At 36.1% G+C, this 11,053-nt stretch overlaps 1 protein-coding gene across 5 annotated transcripts in view; it reads left to right on the forward strand.

Moving 5' to 3' along the window:
• ARID2 (AT-rich interaction domain 2) overlaps window positions 1-11,053 on the forward strand; it is a 100,645-nt gene that overhangs the window by 88,112 nt on the left and 1,480 nt on the right. For all 5 annotated transcript variants that reach the window (XM_015854939.2, XM_015854954.2, XM_015854929.2 and 2 more), the window contains 5 exons: window positions 2,000-2,148; window positions 5,709-5,847; window positions 5,948-6,033; window positions 9,392-9,515; window positions 9,608-9,699. In XM_015854939.2, coding sequence (XP_015710425.1) covers window positions 2,000-2,148; window positions 5,709-5,847; window positions 5,948-6,033; window positions 9,392-9,515; window positions 9,608-9,699 — 590 coding nt within the window. The remainder of the gene's footprint in view (window positions 1-1,999; window positions 2,149-5,708; window positions 5,848-5,947; window positions 6,034-9,391; window positions 9,516-9,607; window positions 9,700-11,053) is intronic.

Below are 11,053 nucleotides of genomic sequence, written 5' to 3' on the forward strand. Positions count from 1 at the left end.
ATTAAAAATAATGTTTAAAACCTTAGAATATCACTAGGAGAGCTTGCCAGGAAAACCCTTGAGAAAATATGTAATTCTGGATTAATTATAGGCTTTGCTTAGAATGGGGTAAATAATACACGAACCACACATTGAATGATGGGAATTAAATGAAATCCTGAATTCATTCAGTAATTTCACTCTCTCTTCAGCACATTAAATGAGACAGAAGTTCTGTAGGGATAAAAAGTCACACAAAGACCCCATGATTACGTACTGCTGTAAGGATGCTAAATGAAGATTGCTAAACAAGCTGTATTGCTGACTCTGGATGAGTCTACTTTCAGCTTCACTTTAAAAATGCCTGACTAAAGGGAGATCGATCTTAAAAGGGTCTGCTTGTGTCCACCTGTGATAAAAGATAGATATATTGTGGAAGTTAATTACCTGATCTGTTAAATTGATTAGAGAACTTTAGATTAAAATAATCCAGAGTTCAAAATCATTTTAATTTATGACTAATGGACTCAAGGGTCCTTTCTTACAGCTTCTCACACATGCAGGTCACAAGCATCATGTAATAGTCACGTGTTCTGGACTTTTAGCTGAGCATTGTCACTCTTTTACCAGGATTTAGGCTTGGACATTGAGATAGTTTGGCTTTGATTAGTTTTGTTATCTCTCTTCTTCGTCACTGGTGTTGTACAGTCTGTATTGAACTCCTTACTTTGTGACATGGTTTTCTGCACTGCCAAAAGAGAGCAGCAGGAAGGAAACTTAAGACCAGTGTGCCAATGAAGTGTTAGAAGTTGCCCTTAACTGTTTCTTTCTTTGCAATTAAAATCTAAAGCTATTCAGTAACAGAGCTGTAATGGTATCAGCAAGGTATTGTGTACACTGTTTGAAAGTAAATTTGAAAGCCATTTCCTTTGGTTTTGTAATGTTGCATTCCTTTTGGAACAGTAGAGAATAAGAGAATGTTAGGACTAGGTAAAATGTAATAGCTTAATGTTTTTACTGTGTTATTCTCATAAATGTCTGGCCAGTCGGCCTTCTAGGAAAATAGAAGAGAAACAATATTCTAAAATAGCCATTGTTTCAAAATTGGGTAATCAGCATCCATTATTTTTACTATTCAGAGGAGAGGAAAAAAAAGAAAAAGGAAAAAAAAGATGTATTTGCCTGTGTATTGCCTTGTTTTGGACTTTGTAGTTGACTTAAGATAATTTTTATTCAATATTAAGATAAGGTTGTTATAATGTTGTGAATTATGAAACATCCTTCCAATGTTTGAGGTGTTTGCGCTTCCCTGTACACAAGCCATACAGCAGCATTTAGATGTTCTGGTGTTTTGTATAAATATGCAGTATGGTTTTAAAAGAGCTTAAAGAATTACATGATTGCAAAGTTTTATGGGGAATAAGTGTCATGGGTTGGGCCTGCTGCTCTTTGACACTGTTTCTTCAGCATTGTTCAATTTATGTTTTTTTCATGTACTCTGTAACACAGACTGTTGTGTACTAATGAGACAGTAGAAGAATTCCACAGAAGCAGCATATTAAACCATTTTATCAAAGAAAATAAGGCAGTTTTAGGTATATTGTTTGTCATTTTACTTTTTAGTAGTATTTTCTCCTACATTTAAAAGGGAAAGTAAACTAATCCCTATGCTGAAATGCACACCTTTCAGTTTGCCATTTTTCTTTTGCTTTAAGTAAAAGCTTGATAAAATATCAATAACCTTTGTTCTGCTGGTACCCTTGAGAAGTACCTTTGGATTCATAGTTCTGTGTTTGAATTTCAACATAAGGGCTTGAATATCAGAATCTTAGGCCTAAATGCTACAATGTAAGAGCTGTATATATCCCTGGTTATTATGTCTTTTAATGCTTATTTGGAGATGAAAGTGTTAAAATCTGAAGATTTGTTGGTTGATTGAAGTGTAAAGAAAATATAGTGAACTGTTTTTTGTGTCTTGTTAAGAGCCATATTTAAAACTGTTTTTTAACCTTTTCTGCAGAGCACACCTGCAACGTCGATACCAACAGTGCAAGTACAGGGCCAGCAGCTCAATTTGCAGCCACCTTCATACACTGCAGCAAGTCAGCATGCAGAGCAAATGAAGAAACCTGGACAGAACTTCATGTGTCTATGGCAATCTTGTAAAAAGTAAAAAGCTCCTTTATTTAACTGCATTTCCGTAATAAGTAGCACATGCTTGTATGTAAAAAGAGATCTTACAAGTTCTATCCATTCTACTTCCTTAAGATACCTTATCCTTTGTTAATAGGGAAAAGAAAAAGTGAAAAGTGTTGAGGAAGCAGAGGTGGGAGAAAGCAAGAAGTTTAGCTACTCTCAAATATACTTCAAAACTGAAAACATATACTAGATGGCTTTCTTCTAATTTTATTTTTCAGCAGAAAATTATATTCATGTACTTAAGAAAAAAGCAATCCAGTTCTAAAGCTTGTTCTCTGTATTACAAACATAAAAATAGTTGCTGTACTCCAGTTAGAGCTGTTGAGTCATTTTCTTACATGTACAGCTTTTAGTATGTTTCTTGTATTTCCAGTTTTGCAAGAGTGGCATATTGTGCTTCTCTGTCCTGGTCAAAGTTTTATTTAGATTATGATTAATTATAGTAATTATAGAACCATTTGTATGTCACAAGACTCCCTTGTCACAAAAGGAAGTAAAATGGAACTTAGGACTCAAGCCTTGGGACTTGACAGCAGTGACTAGAATTCTTGGTTTTGTTGGTTTTGTCCATGAAAAATAATAAAGAGAAGGAGGTGAGCTAGCAGACTTTTGGTTGTAGGCTTTTAGAAACACGTAATACTCTTCTTTTATCTGTATGTATATCTTGACACTAATTTTTTTTTTTTAATAACATTCGTTTATGAATGTGATGATGAGTTTTCACTGAAGGGTACAGGCTGATGGAACAAAGGTAGCTGTCAAATTGCCACTTGGAAAACAGAGATGTTACGTGAGTTTAGGACGGGCATGAAAAAGGTTGAGACACTTAATTGTAGTTGTTGGACAAGATAAAGGAGCATACAGATGGGCTCATTTGGAAGAAGGTTGTTATATAGATGTTCAGAAAGTAGGAATGTAATAATGGAAAAGTTAGAATTGTTTGAACTGCTGGGCAAAATGAGGCATTTGAACAGAACTGAGAAATTGAGGAATACTCAGGGACAATTTATAGAACCTCCGAAACACTGGGTTCAGTTTCTTTCATTCCTTCTAAACAATACAAAGATCATTAAGTCAGTGTTAAAACATACGACTTTTAAATAAGATTCTGGATGTTGCTGTAGCTATCTACACGATTTTAAATCCTTGGCCTATTTTCATCTTAAGAGTGATTTTTGGGTCTTTGCTAGGTGACATCTCTGTATAAAACAAACGCATGTAAGGCTGCTGAGATGCTTAACTACTACTAAATACAAGTGGAGATCCATCCTCTCTTGGCTTCACAGTAGCTACATAAATACCTGCATCTAGCTGTTGATAGAAGAGCAGACTATACTGTGATAGAACTGAAAAACTGAGGGTTTTTCTTAACAGAAGCCTGAACAAAAGTTTTGAAGCAGAAGTCAGTCGGCAGCTTTATTCTGTGCCTTCTGTTATGCAGGATAAGTTACGTAGAACTGAGGTGACATGTAACCATGGGACAGACTGATGTCACAAGTGAACTAAGATGTGCTTATATGCAAACAAACCTTGGGGAAGGAGAATAAGCAGTACAATTATGCAATACAATTATGATTACCTTACATTATCAGTATTTTTGTAAGTGTGTCATAAGCTATTATTCCAGTAATTTTTCCTGTAGTCAATGGCTGCGGCCCTGTATTTTTTATGTTACATGTTCTGTGTCAAAGATACAATACTATTTCTGTTGCTTTAGTTCCTCCTGTCATTATACTGGGTTTTGTTCATTGTTAAGTTTTGTGTCTTTTAAAAGCCTTCAGAGGATTTGCGTTGTTACAGTGTAGTCTTTCTAACACACAGTTCTTGTTCTCATACTGGCAATGATTTTTAAAATATTTATTTTAACCGCAGCCTAAAACCAGTTTCTATAAATGTTACTCTCAGCATTCTTTGTGGCGAAGAAAGAATCAAAATGTTAAGTTAGCATTTTCATCGTTGCTTATGTTGCTTATGCATATTCTGTCACCAGCTTGATAAAAGACAAAGAGTATCATATCTCCTGGTGGCTTCCTCTTTCTACTAAACACATAAAAATCCAGACTTATCACCTACTGCTGAGAATTATTGTGAAAACGGTCACGGTCTCAGCTCTTCTCACAGAGCTGTTTAAGCAGGAAACAAGAAGCTTCTTTTCAATGGACTATTAGTCTGCTTCTTTAACTGTACATCTGATACTTGGCTTTTGACGTTACTAAGCAGTTAGGTTTATGGACAGTGATAGAGCAGTGCTTCCTTTGTGGTATTCACAACTAACCATGAAGATATGGCAGCAGATTAAGTTGGTTGTTATTTAGATGTGTTTCTCTGAACATGTTCTTTAGTTTTATTCTCACAAAATATTAGCATTAATTTTTTCTTCCAGGGTGCATTGCAGGAGGCATTGAAGGCCTTTAAAAATATTTTACTGGCAACCAGGATAAATATGAATAAACAAAATTGTATTTTCTTTTTGTACCTACTGAATTGCTGGTGATGTGACCAGCAAGATTCCAAAGCTGGGAAGAGGGGTGTTTAGTTTTCTATAGTTTACTGTGGAAGCATTCAGGTATTGACACTCCACCCTGCAGTAGTAGAGTGGTATGAAACATGTCCATGACATGTTCTTCATTCAATACATGTGGCATCTGAAGACCACAACGAAATCAGATTCAACTATACAAATACCGTTAAAGATAGGCCACTCTCACATGAATTCTGGTTAAGTACCTGAACAGGGAGCAAAACTGTGAACAGAAAGTAGGCATTTTGCTTTAAAGTCCAGCTGTCTGCAAGCATAGCTAATTTCTAAGGTTAATTTGAAAGCTGTTATTTTGTTTCACAAGTGGGCAAGAGTTGTCTGCTCTTGAATTACTTTGCATTTTGAAAAATAAATGGGAAATGCTGTTGAGTCTCCGCTCAGATCAGCTATTAGTTTAATGCTCTATTCAGCAGAACAGAGTGAATGAGGAATTAAGTGGCAACTAAGAGTTTAGGTTCAGCTCAACCATATTCTCAGTACTTCAAATTTTATTAGTATTGTTAGATGTTGCTTTAATTCTTGTGAATAGTTTTTTTTTGTTTTGTTTTGTTTTTTTCTGAATAAATTTAAAGTTTTGCAGACTTAATATTGTTGATTCTGACTGTTCTGCTTTAGTTACTGAATGGAATCTTGTTAATTTGAAGAATAGTTATTACTAACATCATTACTATGTTTTGCTTGTATTGTCTAGAAGTTACCTGTTGCATTGAGATGTGTTACTTCTTTAGTATAATAAAAACAGAAATCATAAGATTTTAATTGGATTCAGAAAATCATAATGCCATTTATTGGTAGCTCACCAATGGTATATACGTGATTTTTTTTTCCCATTTAAATGTATGCACTTTTTCATTTATTAATCCACGATTTGTTTCAGGAAATAAAATAACTTAGGCAGCGTGGTTTATTTTGTGATATTTGCACTGTACTGTTACCCAAAATTAAACAAAACAAAACAAACTTTAAATTCTCCTTCCTTCACTTTCTGTAGGTGGTTTCAAACACCGTCACAGGTTTTCTATCATGCAGCAACTGAACATGGAGGAAAAGATGTCTACCCAGGGCAGTGCTTATGGGAGGGATGTGAACCTTTCCAGCGGCAGAGGTTTTCCTTCATTACCCATTTACAGGTGCAGATTTTCTTTCACTATTTCAAAGTACAGTAGCAGTTTCATGGGAAATCTTCACACACCTTCTCACTGACTTTCTTTTTTTTTTTTCCCATTACAGGATAAACATTGTTCCAGAGATGCTTTGCTTGCAGGATTAAAGCAAGATGAACCAGGGCAGGGCGGAATTCAGAAGCCTTCCAATAAGTAAGAGACTTAGGCCTCCTTAACACTAAAGAAAATGAGAGTATCAGAAATTATTGGAAGAATTTGTGTATTTGGAACTTGGTTTTTCAGGTGAAACTGTACATGGAGTCCGTAGCTGACTATTAAATAGCTGTTAAATTTGAGGTCCATTGCATTAAGACAAACTAGTAAAAAAGGGAAAAGATTCTGATGGAGGAAATACAGTTAAGTTACCATTAAAAGAGCAGGTAGTTCTTGAAGGTATGTTTGTCAGTATTCTATGATAAACATTTTTCTTAAAATACTCAACTGAATAGTGTTTTGTAACTTCTACTGTAACAGATATATGCTTGTAATGCACATAGAGAGTTAGTTGGGCACAAATCAGCTCTTTCACACAGCTGAGTTGGATTGTCTTGTAACTTGGAATCATAGAATCTTTAAGGTCCAAAAGTACCTCTGAGAGACCTCTAGTCCAACCATGAACCCATCACCATGTCCACTAAACCGTATACCTCCACTTTCTGTGTTCCTTCTAGTTTTGTGGTCAGCTACTCTTATAATAAACTTCCTTTAAAATAAATTGTAAAGGTAAGTATCAAGACCTCTTAATCTTCATACTTCATGTTCCTGTCTGGAATCAGGTTTGTGTCTCCTCTTTCCCAGGATTATTTCAATGATCTGAATATTACGGAGTACGACCCCATTGCAGGAGGGCTGTGTTACTGTTGGAGTTACTCAGGGTTTGGTTACTTATATGCTTGTATTAAGTTGAGGGTTTTGTTAGTAATTAACTGGAATCTCTTTATTGCAAGCCAGAGATGTGATTTATGTGATCCTGGGCAGACTTTTGCTGTCTGTTGTGTGGCTAGTTAAATTGCTACCATGCTGCTGGAGGCAGCAGCGAAAGAAAATTGAGAATGGAAGCAGTGAAAAGTCCTTCTGCAAAAAAATTAAAAGGTCCCCCAAATTCTTAAAACACAAACGCGTGATTGTCTTACAGTGCCTTATTTCATGAAACTAAGTGGCATTCTGACCTCTGAAAACCACAAAATGAAGAATAATTGTAAAATTTAAACTCTAAAAATACTTGGCAAGTAGGAATCATCGGGCTGATGCTACCTACAAGCATGTGATTTCAGGTCTGCCATTCCAGAAGCATTCAGTCACACAGATAACACATGCAGTAGGTGGAACTCTGGTGGTATGACTTGTGTCAAAGCCTCACATGGAGGAACATTGGCTTCAGTTTTAATAGTTAAAATTAAGGATTTGCTTGCACCCTGTCTGTTACTTGTACCAGCTTTATAAAATACCCAGTGTAATTTCTTAATCTCAGTTGGAAAGCTGCAAAAAAGGTAATAAGGGTAATAAAGGTAATAAATCTTTGCAATCTTCTTTAGAATAGGCGCAGGTTAGGAGAACTTTCATGCATCCCTATTCAAAGGCAGAATTCTCTAATTAGATCAGAATCTGAAAGTAGGAATTTATCCATCACCAGTTCTCAACAAAATGCTAACACTCCAGCATCACAAGATACTAAGGTTATCATTTCAGAATATGAGTTGAAATCTTTTGGTTTTCAGAGGTAGTTGAATATTTCAGTCTGGAAGGTCAGGTGGCAGTAGCAATTATCATTATGCTGTCTGTAGTTTTGCACATTTGAGTCTCTTTGGAACCGTGCTATTTTTTTTTTCCTTGTTGCTCCTGTAGCTGGTGGGATCAAATGATCAAAACTATTCTTCCTGTAGCACGGGAATGGGACAAGAGGTGATTATAGTCAGAGGAGTGGTATGTTTTGACATTAAAATGATGTTGAAATTAGGAAATTTTAGAACTCTAGAGATGCGTCCATGCACACAGATCCAAGTCAGTATCTGTGTACAGCTCTGCTTGAGATGCCAGTAAAATTTTATCAACTTTCCTCCCTCCTGACCAATCCCCCCCCCCCCCCCCCCCCCCAAAAAAAAAAAGGCAGTCAGTCCATGTTTATTGCAGTTGTCCCTTTTTCAGTATTTCTAGAATCAAGGCAATAGTAACTCAGCTTTCTAAATTATGTTATGCTAGATGTTCGCGAGAGGCATTTGGAGAAGCCTCTGCTGATGATTCCTTGTTCTTCTCAATATAAAGGGAACAACAGCGGTCCAGGAATTGAAAATTAGTAGTTACTGTGCTGCATACTTTCCTATAAACATATACAGTTGCCCAACAGTTTCTTAATTCAACCCCTGCCCTTCTCTCATTCCTTCATAAAGATTGTCCAAATGTTTTTTCTCATTGGGAGAGGATGATGGGGATTATGAACTGAGGTATTAGGGAGGAGTTGGCCTGTTTGCACTTCTTTTTGCTAGAAGATACCTAAGTATTGCTACAGACTGATTTTCATTTTAAAAACTGAAACATTTGCATCTGATTTCTGTTACCTTGCAAACAAGGACTAATTTATGTTTCTAATACGTTCACATTTCCTAACTAGGTTGTACAAGAATTCATGGTATTATGACATAACATATTGAAATCTGCTGATATTTTTCAGTATAGGTACTTCAGTCATCCTTTGAGATGATGCTTTAAAGAGCCTTACTCATTAAGTTACACACTTAACATTTTAAGCTCTAGTGGTATGACTTGTGTCAAAGCCTCACATGGAGGAACATTGGCTTCAGTGTTAATAGTTAAAATTAAGGATTTGCTTCCACCCTGTCTGCTACTTGTACCAGCTTTATAAAATACCCAGTGTAATTTCTTAATCTCAGTTGGAAAGCTGCAAAAAAGGTAATAAGGGTAATAAAGGTAATAAAGGTAGATGTTTGGTCGAATTTAACAGTTCAGTGTTTTGTGTCTTAGATCATAATTTAAGTGGTTCTACCTTGTATTGCTTCCCGCTGAGTACAGCTATTATCTGTTTTATACTGTCTCAATGTCTGACAGTTTCGGTAAGCTGGGTCAGGTTTTAAACAGCTGTATTTTTAGGACATTCTCTGGCCAAATCTCAGTTGACATTTGTATAGCCAGCATCACTGTTCCCATTGAATTCTGTCTAACAAAACATTTCTTCAAGTAGGTACGCTTCAGGAAGGTCGCTGTGTCATTATGCGGTATATTGTACTTTTCCATTGCAAATATCATGGATGATAAGCTGTAGTTCTTCAAGAAGCTCCACCTCCCATAAAAATAATGTTCATGACACTTCAGAAGGCTTTGCAATAATGTTTCTCTCTGTGGAAACAAAAGACAAATTGTGTAGCAGCACCCTGTGTTAATGGATCTTTCAGTTCAAATAGGTTGAAAAAATGATCAAAATAAATGTCCAGAGTTGTTAATCTGTTAGAAAGCGGTATAAAGTTTATTGTTACTAATTCATTCTTTGCTCATATAGGCCGCCAGTTGTAGGGAGTACAGCTGCTACTCCCAGAGCGCAGAAGGCCATTGTGAATCATCCAAGTGCTGCCCTAATGGCATTAAGGAGGGGATCAAGAAACCTTGTCTTCAGAGATTTTACAGTGAGTGTTGTTTGACTCAAGTATTACTAGATACAAACTGTTGCTTACTACTAAGGAGCTTTTACTTTTTTTTTTTCCCTTTTCTTTTGTAGGATGAGAAAGAGGGACCAATAACTAAACACATCCGATTAACAGCTGCCTTAATATTAAAAAATATTGGTAAATATTCAGAATGTGGTCGCAGGTAAGCATTGTTTGATTCTTCTAATACCAGTGGGCAGTATTGGTTTTGTTCTGTTACATACCAAACAATAGGCAGGATTTTCTTATCCTTTAAGAATACAGTATGTATAGCGATAGTGCAGGTTTTTTTTGCCAGTTCCTCAGCTCCTCACACAGCTGCTCAGCATCACCTTATCTAAGATAGTTTAGTGATCCTGACTTTTAAAACATGTCTGGTAAGTTCACAGGCTGAATTTTTGGAGGCAGGTGAGAGAAATCTTTGCTATGAGTCTGTCCCTTTTTCTCCTGAAAGCAGTCCTGCCTGATGCTGGAAATTAATTCTTCCATGAGGAACTTCCCACTGGCCCAACCCTTTTATCTCAACCCAGGAAAAGGGTGAACGATGTTTTCTGAAACTTTTTTAATGTTGTGGAGAGACGCCCAGTTGAATCCCACATTTGCTGCCTCTGTTAGTTTTCCCTTCAAGACTGAGTTAATTCTAATGAATGACTCAATCAACTTTCCTCTGACTTTTAGGAGATCCTTAGTATCATAAGTCTCTGTTGTTGTTCTGTTTATTTACTAAGTAGGAAATGTTCTTTATTGTGGAGTAGAGCGGCAGCCACTTAATGTGCCACTGTTTCACTTCCTATTTTTCAAAGAGTTTACAGGCAGTAATTTCATGTTTTTGTTTTACGCTGTTTTCACAGTTCCATAATGGGGGAATAATTACTTCTAATATGAGTCTATTAATTATTCTTCAAAAAATCTGTCAATAGGAGGGATTGTCCTAGTTTTACGCAAAAGAAAAGACTCCATACTCACTGTAGAACATTTCCCGATGTCTTTAGCTGTCTAAATTGGGCTGTAGAAAAGACAGCCAAATTCTTTTTGGACAGCATGTTGAAAGAATGAGGGGAAGAAGACAGAAGTCACCAAGCTCCCTAAAGAGGCTGTGCAATCTCTGTTCTCTTAAATATTATCTCTTTTCTCTTAGACCTATCTGGATATAATTTTGAGCAGTATGATCCTACTTAGGAGTTGGCCCAGCTTTGAGCAGGAGTTGTACCACATAACTTCAGGGGTTCCTTATAACCTGAGTTGGTCCAATTTCAGAGTTAAAAAACCTCAGAAAACTTTAAAAGCTTAGACATTCAAGTGCAATATTCATCAAGTGTTTTTGTAGCACTTTACTGATGATTAATTCTGAATATTCGTTTATTTTTCAGTGTTAAAAACCACAAAAAAAAAAAATAATCAGTTATTTAACTCAAATATGGAACAAGTTTTGCTATTATCTTTACCATTAGCAGCATCTCCCGAGTACTTTCCTCTACCAGATCCATGTAAATACATATCACATACTTGTCACAAAA

Source organism: Coturnix japonica, chromosome 1 (genome assembly GCF_001577835.2).
Source record: "Coturnix japonica isolate 7356 chromosome 1, Coturnix japonica 2.1, whole genome shotgun sequence".
Classification (NCBI taxonomy): domain Eukaryota; kingdom Metazoa; phylum Chordata; class Aves; order Galliformes; family Phasianidae; genus Coturnix; species Coturnix japonica.